This window comes from Salmo salar, chromosome ssa16 (assembly GCF_905237065.1).
Source record: "Salmo salar chromosome ssa16, Ssal_v3.1, whole genome shotgun sequence".
Classification (NCBI taxonomy): domain Eukaryota; kingdom Metazoa; phylum Chordata; class Actinopteri; order Salmoniformes; family Salmonidae; genus Salmo; species Salmo salar.
The window spans coordinates 66,774,874-66,798,327 of record NC_059457.1 but is presented as its reverse complement, the minus strand read 5'-3'; the positions used below and the strand labels follow the sequence as shown (position 1 = coordinate 66,798,327).

At 44.4% G+C, this 23,454-nt stretch overlaps 1 protein-coding gene across 2 annotated transcripts in view; it reads right to left on the bottom strand.

Annotated features, from left to right (window-relative positions):
* Positions 1-299: 299 nt before the first annotated feature.
* The window catches only part of LOC106574264 (tyrosine-protein phosphatase non-receptor type 4), a 35,460-nt gene continuing 12,305 nt past the window's right edge, over positions 300-23,454 (bottom strand). The window contains exons 3-26 of one of the 2 annotated variants that reach the window (XM_014150045.2): positions 20,173-20,280; positions 19,469-19,511; positions 19,294-19,372; positions 19,111-19,155; positions 18,947-18,999; positions 17,536-17,656; positions 17,138-17,225; positions 16,906-16,994; positions 15,954-16,017; positions 14,773-14,945; positions 13,584-13,652; positions 13,197-13,343; positions 12,802-12,963; positions 10,963-11,119; positions 10,717-10,857; positions 10,431-10,590; positions 9,260-9,462; positions 7,653-7,743; positions 7,445-7,509; positions 6,999-7,145; positions 6,683-6,811; positions 6,142-6,290; positions 5,652-5,787; positions 300-3,559 (exon numbers count right to left, since the gene is read on the bottom strand). In XM_014150045.2, coding sequence (XP_014005520.2) covers positions 3,155-3,559; positions 5,652-5,787; positions 6,142-6,290; positions 6,683-6,811; positions 6,999-7,145; positions 7,445-7,509; positions 7,653-7,743; positions 9,260-9,462; positions 10,431-10,590; positions 10,717-10,857; positions 10,963-11,119; positions 12,802-12,963; positions 13,197-13,343; positions 13,584-13,652; positions 14,773-14,945; positions 15,954-16,017; positions 16,906-16,994; positions 17,138-17,225; positions 17,536-17,656; positions 18,947-18,999; positions 19,111-19,155; positions 19,294-19,372; positions 19,469-19,511; positions 20,173-20,280 — 3,024 coding nt within the window. In that variant the 3' untranslated portion in view covers positions 300-3,154. The remainder of the gene's footprint in view (positions 3,560-5,651; positions 5,788-6,141; positions 6,291-6,682; positions 6,812-6,998; positions 7,146-7,444; positions 7,510-7,652; positions 7,744-9,259; positions 9,463-10,430; positions 10,591-10,716; positions 10,858-10,962; positions 11,120-12,801; positions 12,964-13,196; positions 13,344-13,583; positions 13,653-14,772; positions 14,946-15,953; positions 16,018-16,905; positions 16,995-17,137; positions 17,226-17,535; positions 17,657-18,946; positions 19,000-19,110; positions 19,156-19,293; positions 19,373-19,468; positions 19,512-20,172; positions 20,281-23,454) is intronic. The other variant, XM_014150046.2, reaches the window with a different exon arrangement.

The window sequence follows — 23,454 nt, the reverse complement described above, 5'->3', positions numbered from 1 at the left end:
TCACCAGTAGAGAGGGAGGTGCTGAGCATGTGACTTATACAGTCTGACTCCACTCCTTCCAGCTGACTGCCCTAACCTGTGTTACTGTATACATACTGTATTGTCACATCATAGAAAAGACTATACAGTAGAAATAGAATGGGCAGAATTCTAATTCAATGGTTGTTGATTCTATGGTGGTTGTTGCTGCAGTGTTCAATCTAGAATGGTGAATGTGGAAAGGCAAATGAGGCAGTGTTGGTGCTGTGTACATATTCACAGTCGAGGCATAGAGAGAAAGGACCATGTCAACAAAAGAATACAGCAGAAATTAGACTTTACTTACAGAACATTGGCACTTCACTGACATGATATGGCTCCTATTTACAACAAAAACACAGAGCATGTCGCAGACCAGGCAGAGCCCATTGAGACAATGGAGAATCTGATATTTACCTGCATTTACAAGTACAGTAGTATGAAAAATATTTCCCCTCAAAAGTGAAATTGTACATCCCTTAAGTTTTTGAGCAACTAAAAGATTGAGATGGATACATTCAATTTCTGTACAGCTTCACCACAAACATTACATTTGTACATCATCCTGATTGATCTTTAAATATATTTCACTAGTTCACAGATTAAGCTTATATTTACATCAGAGTTGTGCAGAATGTTGTACTATTACTAAGTGATGATGATGATGATGATAAGGTAGAAAAGCATCGCGCAATAAAAACAAAACATAGCACCCAGGTTTCCCTTGAAAAAGAGGCGTTTGACCTTAAATGGGACAACCTGGTAAAATAAACATTCCAGTGCCTCAGTCTATTTCATGGTGAAGTGGTAGACGCTGTCTAAGTCCCAAATGGCTCCCTATCTAGTGCACAACTTTTGGCCAGAGCCCGGTCAAAGGTAGTGCGCTACATAGGGAATAGGGTGCCATTTGGGACGCAGAGAGGCGAGTGATCTGATTGGGCCAAAGTTCCCCCATCGCACAACAGCTTTTGTAAACACACCGACTTTCAGTAGATACACGTCCTTTTTAAATCACAGAACCAACTCACGAACCATTGTAAACATTGTCAGCGAGGTACTGCACTGTAGAAGTATCAGCAACATTAAGTTTGACCAAGCCAACCAAGCCAGCTTTCTGATTTCAAAAGCACAATCACATCTATTGATTCAACCAGAAATCATGGGAATTTGTCAGTGTACAGAGCTTCATGTTGCCCGTCCCAATTCTTTCCACTGCCACTGGACTTATGGGGAGCACTTTTACACAGCATACATCTATTGCAATGCTTTCCCATAACAATCATTTCTAATTCCAGCAGGACTTTACACAAGTGGAAAAGTTTTGAACCTTTCTGTTCTTATAAAAATAACTTTGTCTCACATTATTTTAATTATGCCTTAATTTATAACATAGTAAATTTACACTAGTTACATCACACAAATCTAGATGACACCATATAGCTTAAATTTCCTATAGTGGTGTCTATATCCAACAAAAACGGATAAAATTATATACAATTCCAAAATCATTTTTGGGGGTCTAATCATACATAGCAGCAAATATGCTACACGTTCAGTTGAAAAGTGCTGTCCATTCCCAAGAAGCAAAAATGGTTTCTTTTAAAAATATCAGAAGCAAATCTATAGCTTGAGCCTTACAGCTTTTCAACACATGGTTAATTTGAAAACATTTTCTTTTACTCACAAGGTTAAAAACCTATTGGTCCTGAAAGCTCAGTCTTTTTAATGTAATGTATGTACCGTCTGTATGTACTGTACACCAACTGCCTAAAATCCTGATGTACAGTACCATGGTAACAAACAAAAAAACAACACTTATTCAGAGAGCTCTGAATACCTCATATTCAATTTCAAAATCTGATGCAATGACACTTGATAAACCACCTATGTACTGTACCAACCCAATCCTGCACGGCAAGATCATTCTATGTTACTAGCAATAACAAAACCTGCATAGAAATACTACCCAGTTTTGGCCTGGTCGTATAGTATCTTCGAGAAACTGATGTAACATCACATGATGAGCCATCTCGAATCAAAGTTGAATAGCTGCCTCGAAAATAACAGCGACAACACCACCACCACGTGCCGAGCTCAATGACAGGTAATCAGCTAATGAGATGGTAAAGGGGGAGGGATGCCTCTCATAACCAGTGGAGGTAGCTGAGTGGAGGACGGCTCATAACAATGGCTGGAATAGAGTCAATGGCGTCAAACACGTGGTTTTCCATGTGGTTGATGCCATGCCAACGACTGCACTCCAGCCATTATTATGAGCCGTCGTCCCCTCAACAGCCTCCATTGTTTCTAACCTACCCTGCCTTTACCCTGGTCTGGAACACCTTCACAAAGGACTTGGAGCTGTAAGAACTTGCACTGGATATGATTCCAATCCGCAGACTAATAAATATAAAAGCTCAAAAAGTACCCATCTGATCGAAACAAATCGGACAACCTATAGCCTCAATGAGAGAAATAACGAGATGATAAGATGAGTAGTACCATAGAGTAGAAGTCAGAGCGCTTTACTAGGACCTCACATAGAGGGTCAACCCACTTCTGAACGGATCTTTAGTTGGCGATGAATAGTTTTCCATTTAAAAAAGAAAACGGACTCTTAAGTCTATGGAGTAATCAAAGACAGAAAGACTAGTCTGTGAAGAAACCACTGATGTGACACCTGATGATGATGCACTGATGGGTTGAAAACAAAAGTCAGTCCACGTTCCATTGAGTTGTCCTGTTCATTATGAAGGTTTGTCTGAAAGTAATGACACTACAGCAATATAATCCAACCCAGCTACTGTTCTGTTTCTCACTTGTCCCTTGATCCGGGACACTTGCTAACATCCCAAATTCCAGTTGATCATCGTAACTTCTTTTCTTTTTTTCTTCTTCCGTTAATTCTCCAAAGTATCGCGTTTTGTCGTCATAAAGTGCAACGGTGCTTTGTTTCCCCTCCCAGGCCAGTTTGAGTGGTTGTCGGTAGTCGTCTCCATGGTTGTGACTAGTCTCTCTTGCCAGACTCAAGATGTGGGAAGAAACTATTGTAACTGAGACATAGGGAGACAGACAGACAGGCTGTGGAAGAAGAGGGTGTTGCTTAGGCCCATGCAGCCCTGTGTCAGTCAGTCAGTCAGTCCGTCCGTCCCAGCAGGTCTAAAGCCGACTCTGTCTCTGTCTCTACCTCTGGCTTTGTGGGCGTCAGAGACTCTACGGGTGTCAGGGGCTTTGTGGGCGTCAGAGACTCTACGGGTGTCAGGGGCTTTGTGGGCGTCAGAGACTCTACGGGTGTCAGGGGCTTTGTAGGCGTCAGAGACTCTACGGGTGTCAGGGGCTTTGTGGGCGTCAGAGACTCTACGGGTGTCAGGGGCTTTGTGGGCGTCAGAGACTCTACGGGTGTCAGGGGCTTTGTGGGCGTCAGAGACTCTACGGGTGTCAGGGGCTTTGTGGGTGTCAGAGACTCTACGGGTGTCAGGGGTTTGACCAGCTCCTCCTTGTACACCTTGAGGATCGCCTCACAGACAAACCTGTACTGGCTCTGGAAGCAAACAGAGCAAAGAGACCGAGGTTATATAAGAGTGAACAGTACTGATGACACCAAGGTTATAGTGTAACTAGATTCAGCCTAACAGCAGAAACATAGCTTAGGCCAACACATTCCTCTCTTGATAGATGCACTAGAATGACACGCAAAAATTGTCTTCGGATGTGATTTAGGCATTGACATGGACTCAGAACATCATTTTCTGTTGTTTGTCTATGAATAATTGTAATATTGAAAGTTAAAAACTGAAGAAAAGAATTCACGGAGAAAACGAAATTCAGATCCCGTAGAATTTTTCATGAACCATTATATTATCAGATATATTGACAGATAATCCATTAACTCAGCAAAAAAAGAAATGTCCTCTCACTGTCAACTGAGTTTATTTACAGCAAACTTAACATGTGTAAATATTTGTATGATATAAGATTCAACAACTGAGACATAAACTGAACAAGTTCCACAGACATGTGAGGGGGGGGTCAAAATCAAAAGTAACAGTCAGTATCTGGTGTGGCCACCAGCTGCATTAAGTACTGCAGTGCATCTCTTCCTCATGGACTGCACCAGATTTGCCAGTTCTTGCTGTGAGATGTTACCCCACTCTTCCACCAAGGCACCTGCAAGTTCCCTGACATTTCTGCGGGGAATGGGAATGGCCCTAGCCCTCACCCTCCGATCCAACAGGTCCCAGACGTGCTCAATGGGATTGAGATCCGGGCTCTTCGCTGGCCACGGCAGAACATTGACATTCCTGTCTTGCAGGAAATCACACACAAAACAAGCAGTATGGCTGGAGGCATTGTCATGCTGGAGGGTCATGTCAGGATGAGCCTGCAGGAAGGGTACCACATGAGGGAGGAGGATGTCTTCCCTGTAACGCACAGCGTTGAGAATGCTTGCAATGACAACAAGCTCAGTCCGATGATGCTGTGACACACCGCACCAGACCATGACGGACCCTCCACCTCCAAATCGATCTCGCTCCAGAGTACAGGCCTCGGTGTAACGCTCATTCCTTCGACGATGAACGCAAATCCGACCATCACCCCTGGTGAGACAAAACCGTAACTCGTCAGTGAAGAGCACTTTTTGCCAATCCTGTCTGGTCCAGCGACGGGTTTGTGCCCATAGGCGACGTTGTTGCCGGTGATGTCTGGTGAGGACCTGCCTTACAACAGGCCTACAAGCCCTCTGTCCAGCCTCTCTCAGCCTATTGCGGACAGTCTGAGCACTGATGGAGGGATTGTGCGTTCCTGGTGTAACTCAGGTAGTTGTTGTTGCCATCCTGTACCTGTCCCGCAGGTGTGATGTTCGAATGTACCGATCCTGTGCAGGTGTTGTTACACATGGTCTGCCACTGCGAGGACAATCAGCTGTCCCTCCTGTCTCCCTGTAGCGCTGTCTTAATGTGTCTCACAGTACAGACATTGAAATGTATTGCCCTGGCCACATCTGCAGTCCTCTTGCCTCCTTGCAGCATGCCTAAGGCACGTTCATACAGATGAGCAGGGACCATGGGCATCTTTCTTTTGGTGTTTTTCAGAGTCAGTAGAAAGGCCTCTTTAGTGTCCTAAGTTTTCCTAACTGTGACCTTAATTGCCTACCGTCTGTAAGCTGTTAGTGTCTTAACGACCGTTCCACAGGTGCATGTTCATTAATTGTTTATGGTTCATTGAACAAGCATGGGAAACAGTGTTAAAACCCTTTACAATGAAGATCTGTGAAGTTATTTGGATTTTTACGAATTATCTTTGAAAGACAGGGTCCTGAAAAAGGGACGTTTCTTTTTTTGCTGAGTTTATCTTGTACACCAAGGACCCAGGGAAAAGTTGCATGGTAGAGAAGAATGTGCCGATTTGAAAGCTATAAAATAAAAAATGTGTAGCTCGCGTCATGTCAATTCTTTTAAAAGTAGCTCTCATGCTAGAAAAGTTTGGAGACCCCTGGCCTAAGCCAACCCCGTCTGTTTTGCCCCATAGTTGCGCACGGGTCGGCTTTGTTGCTAAACAACCAACCCGTCAATTGAGGTAAGAGCCTCCGCTGTTCTCTTAGTCTCATTTCTATGCATCACAGATCAGATTACCGGGGTCTGGATCATCATGGCCCTCTGGTCTCTCATTGTCCTCACGATATCCAATGGATACACGGGCTGATTGCACTCAATCAAACACATGGCTGTTTCCATGGTGATGAGCACCCCAGTCCGACCAATCCCAGCGCTGCACAGAGACACAGAGGACGAGGTGAGTGAGATGAGGCTGAAGATGGCAGCAATGACAGAAGAGGATTCAAATCCTCGTTCCCTCGACTTACACTGTCAATCAATCACTGTTGCTACAACAACACGCAAAGTGTCTTAACTTCTGATTCGAAGAAAAAGGGAACCTGTTTTTCTTGAAGTCAGGTTATGAGGCAGATGTACAAAGGCTTATATTCTTCAAAGATGTTGCGTAAAAGGCCTTACACCTACTTCAAAGCTGTTTCAACAGCGATATGGCTTACAGATGTTAGTTGAGGGGATAAGAGCTTACTTGCTAGTGTATGCAGTGTTTTGTGTAAGAACTAGACCTTACCTGCAGTGTACTATCACCGGCTCCTCTTTGCCCTCCCTCTTTCTGCGGACCAGACTGACAAAGTCCAGGAAGTCAGTGTAGTCGTCTGGGACACCGTGGTCAGGCCAGGCCATGTACTGGATCTGAGTCAGCGGCCTGCTCTCCCCACTCTGAATATAATCAATCAATCAATAAATCAATCAAATGTATGATTATGTTTTTATACTTTTTTTCATACAGTTTTCACCAAGTGCAAGAAGTCATCTCGGTTAACCCAGAAATAAAATCTCAAGACATTTTGGTCAGATGCTCGATGTTTTGGGGCGGCAGGTAGCCTAGTGGTTAGAGCGTTGGAGTTGTAACCGAAAGGTTGCAAGATCAAATCCCCGAGCTGACAAGGTAAAAATCTGTTGTTCTGCCCCTGAACAAGGCAGTTAACCCACTGTTCCTAGGCCGTCATTGAAAATAAGAATTTGTTCTTAACTGACTTGCCTAGTTAAATAAAGGTAAAAAAAAATTACGTAGTCTGTCCACGAGAGATGATACAAGAAATGGTCCTTACCTCCAGGTGTGTGAGAGTTATCTCTCTGACCAGAAATGCTGATTTCCCTTCTTCTGTCACACAGGACACCTGGAAGTCCCCATGGGTAGCGATGGCACCAGAGTTGGGCCAATACTGATGACACTTCACCTGGGAATGAAACAAAAAGATCATTGGAGATAAGAGGAAGAATAGCTTGTCTATTTTCTTTGTGGGGATTGGAAACGTCTTTCATTTTCACCTCATATGTTACCACAAGAAATTCCAAAACGAGACCAAAAGCATTGGGAAGGGGCTGAAATGGAGAGAGCGAACCCTGGTTGGGGACGTGACATACCCGTCCTCTCTCCACCTGCGTGGTGAGCATGACCACCATGTTGGAGCCCTGTTCCCAAGTCATCCTCCAGAAGTCAGAGCAGGTGGCGGGCAGCGGGCCCTGGCACGCGATGTAGCGGTTTACAGCACTGGATGCTGCGATCACCATCTATGGGTCAGGAGAATGGCATGGGTTGGCAAATATACACATATGTATAGCTGCATAGTGGCAAATTCATATATGTAAGCATAATCCATGTTTCAGTCTATGTACACACACTTTTAAGAAGTGAGTATCTATCAAGCAAAGTCAGTCTGTCTCTTTCCGGGTGGTGTTTTTGGCTGTGTGAGATATTCATTACCTAGGTCGAAGGAAGGTGTCCGGTCTTGGTAATAAAATCAAAGATTGTGGCGTATATATCAAAGAGTGTTGAGTATCAAGAAAAGAAGAAGGGAGAAGGCCCTCACATTGATGTAATTTGCATTGATATAGTCCCCATCCTCGCCCTTCAGAATAACCCTGGTTGCATCATCTGTGAGACAGCAGATACAGGAAGAGAGAGCATGAGAGAGAAAGGGGTGGCAGGTGAGACAGACGGCATTACTTACATCATTGTATGAGGAAGTACAGCATATGCGACAGAAGATGTCAGTTCTGATGGTTCAGTATACTCACATGGTGAAATGTCTCGATATCGATTTTTGGAAATGTTCTGAGGTAATTTGGCACATGACATTGTCAATCCAGGCCTTTTCCGGTAGAGTTGCTGAGAAACATCGCAACAAAAAACAATGGTTAACATTTGTCATAAGTTAACTGAAGTTCAGACCAGGCCGTGACATGGGCTTGGTTTCTACGTTACACTAAACCACATTCTCACTGATAACCCATCAGTGGAACACGAACAGGAAACGTTTAAGACAGTGTGGAACAATAACAGGAAGCAATAGACTTTCAATATTTCCTTTCATCTCTCTATTTTACTCTCTTCCATCTCTCTCTTTCCGGTGAATTACTTAGATGCTATCTGATCAGTCTTAGCCATGTGCAATGTGAAATACTTTCTAGAACCAGTGGAAACTTTGAATAACCAACTGCATTTAATAATATCAAAGTGGACTTGGAGCAGTTTAGAGTCACAGGGGCCACAGCGGTAGCGCTAGTTATTTGGCCCATGTGAACAACAAGCATATTACTATAGTTAGTATGAGTGGACTAACATCACACCACAGATAGAGCAAGGAGCCAGTTGTTACACTGGATGTATAAATCTGAAGCATCCAGTTGAAATTTCCACTCCCCACCATTCTGTAGATTTTGTCATCGAAGAAGCATTTGATCTCCATACAGTTTTCTGTTCCCAAAACAAGAATCTGTTTACGGAAAGACTGGACTAAGTTTGTGAACTTTACCCTTTCCCAACATTTCCAAAAATTGCATTGTTTAGGAGTGCAAAGGCGAATTTAGTTATTGCACATGAGCACTTCACAGAGTAGGCGTTACCCAATGGAATTATGCAAATACATGCTAAAATGCACCAATAGGATCTCACTAGCTCGTGCTTGGCTTTGCCTACCTCCTTGCTTGTTCTACCTACTATGCTTAATTTGCTCCCAATGGAAACAGGCTGTGCTGTATCTTGGGTTAGTTATAAAAATCTTTGATCAAACTGTGCCTGTATGGACCCAGTACTCGCAGGTTGGCATTTAATTATAATATAATTTGGTGGGTGCTTATATTTGTCCTATTTGATGTGTTTTCTTGCAAATCCCAGCTCCCTCTGAGACACCCCTCGGAGAGTGAGGTCACGACCCAGGTCTGTCATTGTCAACGGCGACCCTGGAGCAATTAGGGTTAAGTGCCTTGCTCATTGGCACATCGACAGATTTTTCACTTTGTCGCTCTAACCACTAGGCTACCTGCAACCCTCATTAATTAAATCTCTTATTGGAATGACTCATGTATTGGAGGCAAGTATGCGGGGAAGTCACCGACAAAGTCATAAAATCTGATTTTAAACCTAACCCTAACGTTAACCACAAAAATATATCTAATAATGCCACACTGCTAACCTTATGCCTAACCCTAACCTTACATTAAGACCAATTTTTGAATATTTTCTTTACAATATAGCCAATTCTGACTGCAACTGGCCCATCTAGCAGAAATCGCTCAGCTCTGCCTCCAGGACAAGATTCATCCCAATAAACATCAACCTTCCAAATACTCAAACCCTCCTTCAGCTAAACATAAACTATATTTTGTAGTATATGTGGACTAACATCAAACTGTTGCTGTACGGCCCCAGTGCTCAAGCCTTCTTTCAGCTGTAGTATGGAGTCTCTCCAGCAGGATGGGTGGTGGTCTGGCTGGGACTGGGGCTGGTCCTGGGGCTGGTCCTGGGGAGCCCTCTCTGGGGAGTACTGGTAGTTAGACTCCGTATCTCCATCCTCCAGCTTCTCCTCCTCCACCAGGTCATACATGGCTGAAGGAACGACAGGAAGGATGACAGCGTGATTGAACATTGCACATCCATTGCAGGTGACAGGCACTCAGACAAACTAAGCAACAACGACAGCAAAACAGAGAAAAGGGAACGACAAAAAGGTAGCAGCCAAATGAAAAACGTCCCTCCTAAGTCATTACACTGTCAGACTGATGCTCTGCCTTAAAGCAGAGATCCGCATTAGGCGAGACAGCGCCACTGGCTGCCCCAGGCGCATTTGTTGTTGTTTTGGTTTTGAAAAGGAGATGAGCATCGAGAAACGTAATAAAAATAAATCGCAGAACACACTGCTGCTCTATCGCGCGTGCAACCATGTCTGAGGGAATGAAACAGGGCTTGTTGTTTGAAGCAATGTCTTTGTTGTTGTAATATCCCACACGGACGTGGCCGTTTCACCGCAAAGGATTCCAGCTTTAATCATAGTATAGTGGATTTGTATTGACCCAATACAGGACAGGCAAGCTATGGTCCCTTACTCACTCGCTCTTGTTTCAGGGACAGGCAAGCTATGGTCCCTCACTCCCTCTTGTTTCAGGGACAGGCAAGCTATGGTCCCTCACTCCCTCTTGTTTCAGGGACAGGCAAGCTATGGTCCCTTACTCCCTCCCTCTTGTTTCAGGGACAGGCAAGCTATGGTCCCTTACTCACTCTTGTTTCAGGGACAGGCAAGCTATGGTCCCTTACTCACTCGCTCTTGTTTCAGGGACAGGCAAGCTATGGTTTTACAAACCCTGCTGTAAAAAAATTGAATAATAATACATGCCATTTAGCAGATGATTTTATTCAAAGTGACATTTGTTTTTAATGTATGGGTCGTCCTGGGAATTAAACCCACTATCCTGTCGTTGCCATGCTCTATCAACTGAGCTACAGAGGACCGCAAAGGATCATAAATGACCGTAAAGGACCACAAGGCCTGTTAGAGGGCTGTTCTGTTCTCTCCTCACCGTTGGGTCTGACCAGCAGGTTCAGCTCTCCTGAGTCGCTCTCCTCACAGCTGGCCTTGATGAACATGACCACCTGGTCGTGGGTGTGCTCTGAGATGTCCTGACCGTTAATCAGAACCACCTGGTCTCCCTCGTTCAGCCGGGGAACACACAGGTCAGCCTGGGGAGGGCATTAAAACAGAATAGAAGAGAACAGTGTGGTTTTTCATAATTCATTACCTGTGAAGGTCATTTGAGAAGTTCAGGGGTTTGGCAGTGACGGTAGCCCAGGTAGTAGGACACGTACCGCTGTTCCCGGGGCCACTCGGGACACGATCACAGGCATCTTCTGGTCCAGCCCACCCTTCACATTGAATCCAAATCGTCCTTGTTCGTCGGGGCACATTTTAATGAACACCAGATTGTCATGAGGAAGCACTCCATTGGGCTGGGAGAGTGAGAAGAAGAAACACAACGCACAAAACAACGTTTTAGTCAAACGAAATCACAACGTGTGAGTGTGCGTCCGTGCGCGCGTAGGTCTCTCTCCTACCATAGTCTTGTCTTCTGACAGAGGCGTGTCGTACAGCTCATTGATGTGGTTGTCCAACTCCTGCTGAGAGTGGGACTGGGACTGACTGCACAGAGGCCTCCTGGCCTGCTTAGGGGGAAGAGCTGGCGGCTGGCCGTCGACGGTCGAGTCTGGTGACCTGGACACAGACAAATCCAAATGAGTCCTCGCGGCAAAATCAGAATACAGTATATATATCCAAACCTCAACCCAGTGCTGGCTTTATTGAGAACAAGTCAATAAATGCATAAATTAAGCGTGTTATTGCGTGTTTATATATGAACCTGGAAACGCACACACTTAGTCGAGAGCTCTCTGACTCAACATTAACTACACAGTGGAAACTGTGATGTTCCAGAGCTTAACCTCTCAATGGAATATGGACCTTTCACCTGACCCCATTTCTCAGAAGGTAATGATCATCTTCTGTGTACACTGAATCATTACAGGGCTCAGTCAGAGCAGAGGGGTTTCTCAGTTCATAGGAACTCTTCCCCCTATTTCCTAACATTGCTCAGTGCTATAGCCTCAACCTGTGGACGAGAACGGCTTACTAGCCCCTTGGAAAGGCGCTGTGTGTCCAACCAGCATATTACCCTCAGCTTGATGTGTTCATGTACTTCCCCCAGTCAGAGAGCCTCCACGTTGTCTAGCCTGCTGTCTGCCTCGGAGCAGCCCTGAGCAGACCCTGGTGGAGGTTAACCGGTTGGGACAGCACTCACCAAAACAAACATCGTCTAGCGCTATGGGCTCCTCAAAAGGAGTTTACACAGAGATACACAGAGGATCACAGAGAGCGATAAGGTCAAAAAACGACATGCACAGGTACACTGAGGAAGTGCCTATCCAAAGAAAGAGGGAAACAGCGAGTGAGCAAGAGAGAGAAGAGAGAGAGAGAGAGAGAGAGAGAAAAAACGATCCAAGTCGAAACAAACACGCCAAACCACTTCAAAGAAATCTGCTCTTTCAGAGAATACTGTCTGTGTGTCACCATCCTTCACAAGAGTGAAAGAGAAACGGGGTAATGGCATATTTCCTTGATGTTATGAGAAGATTTGCAATGGTTCAGCCCACTCTGTCTGTGTTATTAACATAACAAGCATTCGCCATTGTGATGTGCCTGCAGCCCCAACCTACTGCTGCAGCTCTTTGGCTTCGGCCTGCCTGCCAAGCACCAACCTCATTATGGACGCTTAAATGACAGCCATGAAAGAGGCCTATTTTGTAGTCGACAGGCAGCCGGAGCTTGGTGCTACAGCCCCGGGGTATTTACATAATAAAAACAAATGGTTTGTAAAGACATAGAAATCAGAGGGCGGTGTGTGTGTGTGTGTGTGTGTGTGTGTGTGTGTGTGTGTGTGTGTGTGTGTGTGTGTGTGTGTGTGTGTGTGTGTGTGTGTGTGTGTGTGTGTGTGTGTGTGTGTGTGTGTGTGTGTGTGTGTGTATGTGTGTGTTTACGGTATGAGGACATTCAACCCGATCAAGTCTCGATGAAAGAGACGCTCATGGCCTGGTCTTTTGGTTTGAAAATTCAAAAGGCACATCTGAGCTGATTTTTTTTGTAGGTGCATGGTAACAGTTGAATAAGATGAGACAAAAGAAGAAACATGGACACCGCTCTTGATAGTATCACTGCTCTTTAATAAGCTTTAGGCATCGGCCTCAACGCTCTGACGGAGGCCTTGAGGCCGATACCTGAAGGTTATTAAAGAGCAGTGATACTATCAAGAGCGGTGTCCATGTTTCTTCTTTTGTCTGATGTTTTGGTTTGAAATGACTCAGGGCTGTGTGTGCGTGGGCGTGTGTGGCAGACAGACTTACGGGGTAGAATCTAGGCTGATGGAGTTGGCCTGGGTTGAGGAGGCTGACTTGTGATTAGCGAAGGTCGGGCAGGGCGAGGCATGGTCGTGGTAGATCACATGGTCCAGCAGGTGTCCCACGGAGGACGGCCGCAGGCGCTCTTGTGCAAACTTGGAGTTCCTGCTGAGACAAGAGGAGAGAGGAGGAGGGAGGGCCATGTAAGGTACCCGAGTGTAGTCATCCAAGGTTATTTAGAGTTACTTGGCATTGCTCCTCCTCCTCAACAGTAGGTTACATCTATAGCCCAATTTCCTTTACCCTCCGTCTCCCCGAAGTGTGCACTTGTTCAGTCCCGCTCATGGATTTGAAACTAAGGAATGTACTGTTTGCTTACACTACGGGTTAGGGCTACTCACTGGTTGGGGGTGCCTGGTGGGGAGCGTGTGGGCAGGCTCTGGGTCTCCAGGCGGTCGTCAGACAGAGAGGCTCTGGAGTTCCGGCTGACTGACTCCCAGTCCATCCTTCCACCCATCGGCCTCCTCACCAAGGGCTTACTGGGAGACCTGATGGGTTGATGATATGGAGGTCATTGTTATTGATAGATTGGATTGCAGCAGGTAACATGTTCATCAGATTTCAATTTAGCAGGATGAGAACGGTTTACGACTCATTAGACTTTTGCTCCTTATTCAGTGTACGATTCCTCCATCCCCGTCTCTTCATGTTCTCACATTTCTGACGTCATTCTCTTAGTATCAGTAAGCAATAGTGTCACTTCATTTGGGCTTCAGGATGGGTCTTACCTGGCGAACACCCTGTCCTTGATGCCCTTCTCCTTGCCGTACTGGACAGACTGCACCTCTGTCCTACCACTGCATATAACACAGAAACATGATCTCTTTAACATTTAACGGAAAACACTCACCAGCAACCTCTGCCCTCACACTTTCATTTCCTGGAATAAGATAGGACCAAACCAGTGTTGCACTATCTACTTTTTAGACATTTTATAAATGTGTGTGGTGAGCCAGCAGGACGTATTGAGAGGGACACGCCCCAGTGTGTGAAACCACAGCTCTCTTTACTCTGTCACATTATTTGTCAGTCACTCATACGTCGTGACATGGCATTGGGAAAGCTGAGGACTGGAGCTTTGGGTCTCTACTGGCAGTTGTAGGAGGCACAGTAAACATATTCCTGTGTTATGCAAACCAGCCCACACGATTTCTGTGATACGCGGCACAATGGGTCAAATGGCACCGTCGTGATTGGTACAAAAATGTAAATATGCGTCAGCAAAATTACGATGGTGTTATCCTGAGGGCAACACGAATTAGGGAGGACTGGATCTGAACTGAGTGAGTCAAGGGAAATTGAAAGGATTAGGTCATGTGTAGCCTACACTCAGAAAAAGAAGGTGCTACCTTTCCCCATAGGAGAACCCTTTGAAGAACCCTTTTTGGTTCTAGGTAGAACCTTTTGGGGGTTTCATGTAGAACCCTTTCCACAGAGGGTTCTACATGGAACCAAAAAGCATTCTACCTGGAACCAAAAAGGGTTTTTCAATGGGGACAACCGCAGAACCCTTTTTCTAAGAGTGTACTGTTTTCTCTGGTGAGGGTTAGACACCTTCAGACAGCAGCTATACAGTTACACACACTATCGTTCACAAGACTCATGTAAACATTGACAAACAAACACAATCTTAGCGGGAAAAGCTGGTTGAAACGCCATCATTACAGCCAGTTCTGCCTGCTGGGATCCCAACTTGATCACTGACTCTCTTTCAAAACACATTTTAATATGCAACCTCAGCGCCATGGACCAAATCGGCTAAAGGCTAACGTCACCAGAGACTATGCACTTCAAAATGGCACCATATTCCCTACATAGTACACTCCGTTTGACCAGGGCCTGGTCTAAAGTAGTGCACTTTATAAGGAATAGGGTGCCATTTTGGGACACAGCGACACATTCCCCAGGCCCACTCACCAGTAGCGGTACTTGGAGCCCAGTTGGAAGACATGTGCAAAGAAGTTCTTCTGTGGTGGTAAGGGTCGGTCCAGTCTGAAGAAGGTGTGGTGCTCTACACAGGCCTTCCATAGGTTCTTACAGGCTCGGTAGTTCACCATGTGAAAGGCTAACAGCGCCTCACGGCTCTCATTCTGGAGAGGGAGGGAGGGAGAGCGAGAGAGAGGGAGGGCGAGAGAGAGAAAGAGAGGGGGAGGGAGAGCGAGAGAGAGGGAGGGCGAGAGAGAGAAAGAGAGGGGGAGGGCGAGAGAGAGAAAGAGAGGGGGAGGGCGAGAGAGAGAAAGAGAGGGGGAGGGCGAGAGAGAGAAAGAGAGGGGGAGGGCGAGAGAGCGAGCGAGCGAGGGGGCAAGAGAGAGAGGGCGAGAGAGAGAGAAAGAGAGGATGAGAGAGCGAGAGGTCAGTGGTGGGCTCAGCACACTTAGGCGTACAGTACAGTAGGTGTGTGTGATTATCACACATGATCAACTGATGTCACACAGATCTAGCTAAAAGAACATGGATGCAGAGGACAAAAATCACCCTTCGACTTGCATAGCTGGCCATGAGATAGCTTCTTCTAGGCCAGACACTATGGTGTGCTCTGTAGTACATCTCTACTCGGATACATGAATTATAGCGCATGACATCATTTCATCTAGATATCAAGTACTGTACAACTGCTTTCAAAGGTCTCCTTGGCTTGCATTATTCAACCAGGTGTTTTTGTGTGTCTTCCACTACTAGACGCCCTTGTTGGGATCAAATCCTTTTAGATTTAGTTTCATTTGACTAGCCTAGCACACACACACCGTGCATTATGCATTCTCCAATATGAATAATGATGAGAGAGAATTTGAGCTCGCACAATACTGCCCTACCAAGCAAAAAGGCAGTAGCTGCTCATCGCGTGGAACTGAGAAAAATGGCTTTTATATTTACCTTAATTTCACAGTAATGTTATGCAGTTACTGCTAACATGACCCCCATTTTCTCCAAAACACAGTACAATAGAGGCAGGATACTTGTCCACATGATTAAGCATGTATTTAATATAGCAAAAATGACATTAACTCATTTTCAACCAAATGAGCAGTTACTGCCTTTTTTCTTGGTAGGGCAGAATAGTAGGGATGCAATCACAGTTGAAACCAGGACATACTTACCAATTCTCTTCGGAGTTGAATAAAAAACTGTCTACATTTAAACGAGATCTTTACAATCTGTAGCCTGAAAGAAAGAAAAATAAGCTTTTACCACCAATAGGAAGGAATCTCTCCTTTATTTCCTACATAACAGAGATCTTATCCAGTATTCTGAAGCCACTGGATAAGCTTATAGAATACATAGTCCCGTTTGCCACCCATGTTATCATCCATAAGAATCCCCTCTGTTTCTTCAATCAGAAACAAATCATTTTCAGGTGTTCGAAAGTTCCATTGTGCCTGCTGGCCTATTTCCCTGGTTCCTTAAAGCATGACTCAGAGGGAGAATCTAAATATAGACCGCACTGTCGCAACCTGACACAATTACACTATTACTCATTTCTGCAGAAGTCTCTTTTCATGAAGATAAACTCTCACTGTACTGTACCATCAAAGGGAGTAGGGCAAGATCAAACAGTGGGGAGAGGGCTCATGTTGTCACTTTACAGTAGAGCTGGAGTAAGTTATGGCTAAATCTGGGCCAAAGAAGTACAGCATCATAAATGCTATCCATCCAATGTTTGCTACTGCTGTTTGTTACTTAAGCAATAAGGCCCGAAGAGGTGTGGTATATGGCCAATATACCACGGCTAAGGGCTGTTCTTAGTCACGATGCAACGCGGGGTGCTTGAAAACAGCCCTTCGCCGTGGTATATTGGCCATATACCACAAACCCCGAGGTGTCTTATGGCTATTAGAAACTGGTTACCAATGTAATTAGAGCAGTAAAAATAAATGTTTTGTCATACCCATGGTATACGGTCTGATATACCACAGCTGTCAGCCAATCAGCATTCAGGGCTCGAACCACCCAATTTATAATACTCTTTAGGTTCTGAGCGTCCCATCCAATGGCTCCCCTATATGGAGAATGTGGCTGAATGTGGAAACATACTCAACTGATTTGACTCACCATGGAAAGCAGTTGATTCGTACCCTGTTCTTATAGGTGACAATCCCAGTTGACATCACTCCGATTAAAATCTCAGTGTTGCTTTGATCCTGTAACGGAGGAGGGGAAAAAGGACAGGGAGGATTGTAAGGTGCCCAGCTTTTTGACTTCCTATGTATGGATTCTACTTAACAGAGGTTGATTGGGGAGCATAGTATGCACCCATCACTCCATTTCACACCTGAACCCTTACCCTTGCATAGTGCAATTCGACTCCATAGAGCTCTAGCGTCCGTGCTGTGTTTAGATAATTGAACTCTGACTGGGCAGGAGGCAGTCCCCTGAAAGGAAAAAGAGTGAGAGTGCGAGATAGGGAGAGAGAGCGAGAGAGAGACACTTTAGTTGGCTCCACACAGGCCATTCAGAGAGCGGAGAGTAGGCCACCCTACCATCTACTTGAGAGGATGAACAATGACAGCCCTTGTTCTGACCTGGGCACAAAGTCTGAGCCGCCTCAGCCTCAGCTTCAGCGAATGAGCAGAGTCCATCCCTGTTTAATCTACAAGTTATTTGATATTTTCTGTGCATTTCCCGTTTTACACCAATGTATCCACACACTCACACAATGTCAGTTGAGAGATTGCTTCTTACTTGTGTTGCTGATGCTGTTTGGCAATCTCTTTCTCAAAGTCTTGTGGTGCGTTGGGGATGAAAGAGTATTCGGAGAGGTAGCCGGGCAAGTTCTCGTCCTGACTGTAGTCCCCTAGCTCAGCTGCAACACAACACAAAGCACACAGTGTGTGAGTGTGTAAGTGCAAGTGTGCGTGTGTGTGTGTGTGTGTGTGTGACATAGAGCACAATGAGGCCTTTAATCCTCTCCTTCTCTCCCTCCTGCACAGCTCCCATTCATTCACTAATTTTCTGGTCAAACTTGTCCTTTGTGTGCAAACGGAAAGAAGCAGGACTTTTGCAGCTTGAGAGGAGCCAAACACTTTTTTGTCAATGTTTAGAAAAGAGAGACAGAGACGAGTCCTCCTGCTGAGTGCCTCAGTGTTTCCATACTGTATAAACAGTCTGCCTTCGTCCCAAATCGCACACTATCCCCTATACAGTGCACTACTTTTGACCAGGGCTCATAGGGTTCTGGTCAAAAATAGTGCACTATATACGGAACAGGGTGCCATTTGGGACACATGCCATCTTCCATAATGAAAAGGGAGCAGACATGAGAAAGTTGGGGGTTAAGTGCCTCTATTTCCGAAGCACTTTAAGAAAAGTATGTAGCACAATAATGTGAATCAATTAATAAAGAGCCCCGCTCTTTCATTTTAATAGAAACTACATCAGTATGCCAAAACAGTGGGAAAAATGAACAGTAATAGCCCAGTATACACTAACTATCCTGGTCAGAATTGTGACTGACAGACAGACTGGCACTTGTGAAATGTCCTCCATTCTATTGTTGTTATTACAGTAAATGCGGTGAGACCACCATGGCAACTTTCCATTTCCTCCTGTGACCTCTATACCTCCCACATAGCATGATACGTTTACTACAACCCCACGAGGGAGTCAGCCAGTCAGCCAGTTATCCCAGCCATCCAGTCAGCCAGTCAGCCAGCAAGCCAGGCAGTCAGCCAGCCTATTAAGCTAACAACCAATGAGCAGTGTTCTTCTGCCCTGCTGCCAGCCTGGTTGTGGTGATTGTGCTGTTACTCCTCCCCCCTCAGCGGCGTATTGGGGTCAATGTGTAAACAAAGACCCGCAGCAGCCAGGCTACAAGGAAGCTGCATCATTACAAGCCAAGTACAGTATGAAGTAGTATTACAGTTGTGTTTCGGTCTGGGCTTTCCAAGCTACTGTAATAGTCTGATCCCCCCCCCATACTCTCAATGCTTGAAATCACATGGTGGATATTAAGAGGGTGATAGAGATAATACACTATTTAACATTTTCTATCATTAGTCCAGTTAGTTACAAGGTTTCAGGCAGAATTTATGCGACCATAAGTCAGTAGTATAGTTCTAGTTGAATAGCTAAGAGGAATAATTGAAGTACTTACATTGAACAGCGTATGAAGCAAGAAGAGCGGCTGTGATGTATGGACACGGCAGTCTGCGAGCCGAGGATTCAGTTATAACTCAAATTCACCACATGAAGATTATTAAAAATGTTTGAATAAACCAACCACATACAGAGCTGCGTGTTTATCAAATCCACACTCACCTTCCACTAAGTATGTCCTGTTTAATCTGCAAAAAGTACTGGTACCTAAAGGGGACCCAAAACAGCAAGATCAATACAGAGCTTTTAAGTCCCCTTATAATCAAACTGTCTAGAGAATAGCAGTGAGGAAGACCTATAGTGTACTTCCTATTTCTGTCACAGTGCCACCCATTAAGCACTTACCTTGTATACTCCTCCTGAAGTTTATTGGGGTCGGTTACAAAGAATTTAACCCTAAAATTTAAACTGTGTGGAGACCCCCCTGAAGAAAAACAAACAAGCAGATTAATGGAACTAAAACTAGCAATAAATATAATAATGAAAATACTAGAGAATATTCCAAATGTATCAAACATACCTTTTAATTGCTTTCTGATGGGTTTGGTCGGATCCAGCCACCTCTGTAAAATATGGATGAAGACAACCTCAGACACAGTACGGGACAAGAGGGAAAATAGGCCATAAAGAAATTAAGATACATTTTTACTCAAAACATTAGAGCATGTTCCGTATAGAAATCGAACTGTTCTGTGAGACAGCATCATCAAAAATATACATATGTACAAAAGTCTGAATTTCTGCTGTCACAAATGAATATTTGCATTGTTATTTTGTGAACTTTCAGAAACACAATCTGTAGCCCCTTCACAGTATTCTAGCGACTGTTTCAACTCCATTGTTTGCAGGTCATGACCCATAATCTTCTTAGTATCTCAATCGGTTTGCTGCAGAAACGCCACAGTTTGCTGACAGGGCTGGAGAAAGCCTATTCATGAGATGCTGCTATGCTGCCAATCAGAGTATTTGAGGGGATCAGCCAGAGCAGGGCCCTGCGTAGATCCGCTAATCCTGATCACATAATAATTAGTCATTTCGGAAGCCAGTTGATTTGCAGATCAATGATTCTGCGCCGTCCGACTGCAATGTGGTCTAACGCGCACAACCTCACGGCCTCACCTAATCTCTTGCGACAGCCTGTCGAAATAAACGAGCCAATCGAGCAGCTAGCTAGTTACCTAGCTTACGCAAGATTTGGTTCTGGGTTCCGATAAGAGGCCTCACCTGACTGTCTGAGGAGTCGTCGGCCAGCTGGAGGCCGAAGTAGTCTCTCTCCGTCAGCTCCAGGTGTTTAAACACTACATCCAGCAGGACCTGTCCTTGATCGTGCTTCTGCAGGGAGAGAAACCAGACAAGACCGTCAAAAGTCTGTGGTACAGATACATGACTATCTCATGATACAGACGACTGAAGCGACATAGGACTGGGAAGTGTGTTGGCCATAAAGCGATTGAAACCTCCAATACAGTGTAGCCTAAAAATACTTAATTGATAGAGGGTTATTGCAAATCTATCACACAAGTATGTGTAATGCTTACCCTACTGGGTTTCTAACTGGAGGTTGAGCATTGTAAGCGTTTCACAACAAGGCCTCACAGCCTGCTTTCTAGAAGTGTCAGGGCAATGTGCAGCCACAGTCTTCCGGAACACAGAACCAGACCATGTATTATTTACAGAGAGCTGGGAGAAGGAAGGAACACAAATTATACTACACACAGTGACTTCTCTTTGCCTGATTTGATTGGCCCATGTCATATAGGCTACCCACCAGGCTACTATTTTTGTAATTGTTTTATTTCACCTTTATTTATTTATTTATTGGGGCGGCAGGTAGCCTAGTGGTTAGAGCGTTGGACTTGTAACCGAAAGGTTTCAAGATCGAATCCCCGAGCTGACAAGGTAAAAATCTGTTGTTCTGCCCCTGAACAAGGCAGTTAACCCACTGTTCCTAAGCTGTCATTGAAAATAAGAATTTGTTAAATAAAGGTATTAAAAAAAAATACTAAAAATAAAAACAATTAACCAGGTAGGCTAGTTGAGAACAAGTTCTCATTTACACTAAGTGAAATCTGTTCAGGAACATCAATATGAAACATATGTCACTAAACTGTTGACAGCCCCTCTGCACGCTGCAGAAAGCAATAAAGGAGAGAGAGGAGGAGATGGAAACGCACGGTGGTGAGATATTCTAGAGCTAAAAGGTCATTTGTCACCCAATCAATAATACATTTTAAAAAGCCCTATTACTAGGCCATTCAAAATGAAAATTCACTACAATTGTAGGCTAACTGTTAGCACAATCAATGAACCAACAGCATCGCCTAGGGCTATAAGTTCTCTCCCAGACTCGTGGATAGACATTTTGGAGCGTAGCATAACCTGTTGGGGGTAGGGGGCAGTATTGACACGGCCGGATAAAAAAATGTACCTGATTTAATCTGGTTACTACTCCTGCCCAGTAACTAGAATATGCATATAATTATTGGCTTTGGATAGAAAACACCCTAAAGTTTCTAAAACTGTTTGAATGGTGTCTGTGAGTATAACAGAACTCATATGGCAGGCAAAAACCTGAGAAGATTCCTTACAGGAAGTGCCCTCTCTGACAAGATCTTGTTCTTCTTGTCTCTGTTTATTGAAGACTGAGGATCTTTGCTGTAACGTGACACTTCCTACGGCTCCCATAGGCTCTCAGAGCCCGGGAAAAAGCTGAATGATATCGAGGCAGCCCCAGGCTGAAACACATTTGCGCTTTTGACAAGTGGCCGATCAGAAGACAATGGACTTAGGCGCGTGCACGAGTCGACCCCATGCTTTATTTTCTTTCGTCTTTTTACCTAAACGCAGATTCCCGGTCGGAATATTATCGCTTTTTTACGAGAAAAATGGCATAAAAATTGATTTTAAACATCGGTTGACATGCTTCGAAGTACGGTAATGGAATATTTAGAAATTTCTTGTCACGAAATGCGTCGTGCTCGTCACCCTTCTTTACCCTTTCGGATGGTGTCTTGAACGCACGAACAAAACGCCGCTGTTTGGATATAACTATGGATTATTTGGGTCCAAACCAACATTTGTTATTGAAGTAGAAGTCCTGGGAGTGCATTCTGACGAAGAACACCAAAGGTAATAACATTTTTCTTATAGTAAATCTGACTTTGGTGAGTGCTAAACTTGCTGGGTGTCTAAATAGCTAGCCCTGTGATGCCGGGCTATCTACTTAGAATATTGCAAAATGTGCTTTCACCGAAAAGCTATTTTAAAATCGGACATATCGAGTGCATAGAGGAGTTCTGTATCTATAATTCTTAAAATAATTGTTATGCTTTTTGTGAACGTTTATCGTGAGTAATTTAGTACATTTTTAGTAAATTCACCGGAAGTTTGCGGGGGGTATGCTAGTTCTGAACGTCACATGCTAATGTAAAAAGCTGTTTTTTGATATAAATATGAACTTGATCGAACAAAACATGCATGTATTGTATAACATAATGTCCTAGGTGTGTCATCTGATGAAGATCATCAAAGGTTAGTGCTGCATTTAGCTGTCTTCTGGGTTTTTGTGACATTATATGCTAGCTTGAAAAATGGGTGTCTGATTATTTCTGGCTGGGTACTCTGCTGACATAATCTAATGTTTTGCTTTCGTTGTAAAGCCTTTTTGAAATCGGACAGTGTGGTTAGATTAACGAGAGTCTTGTCTTTAAAATGGTGTAAAATAGTCATATGTTTGAGAAATTGAAGTAATAGCATTTCTAAGGTATTTGAATAACGCGGCACAGGATTCCACTGGCTGTTACGTAGGTGGGACGATTTCGTCCCGCCGACCCTAGAGAGGTTAAGGTAACCAGACCACCCAGTATGCATAATGATACACTCAAAGGCGATGACTGGAATGTGTTTAATTTTGGAGTTTAGGCTAGACTGATTATGGACCAAAGACATCCTCAATCTGTTTCGTATTTTTTTCGCCATGCGTAATATGCGGAAGGCTATATTGTATAACGGCACAATTATCATTTTGATTCATAAGCTCTAATATGCACATGGGTGTTTTGAATGAATCATCGCCTTAGAAAGTGCTGTCCATTTCATTGTGTTAGGCTTTGAAACAACATCCACAACGACCATGTAGTTTGTTTCATCCTGATGCTGAACTCCTTTCTTCAAATTGATCATCGCAGTGAGGCGAGTTTTAAAATCACACACAACTGCATTTGCATTGCTGTCATAGTGGTTAAGAGGGACAACAGAGCCCTGAGTACTAGGCCATTAGCACCCTGACCGTTAGCAAGTTAGGTACTACCACAGCATGTCCAGAGTGCATAATTTTTATTTTACTAGGCAAGTCAGTTAAGAACAAATTCTTATTTTCAATAACGGCCTAGGAACAGTGGGTTAACTGCCTTGTTCAGGGGCAGAACGACAGATTTGTACCTTGTCAGCTCGGGGATTTGAACTTGCAACCTTTCGGTTACTAGTCCAACGCTCTAACCACTAGGC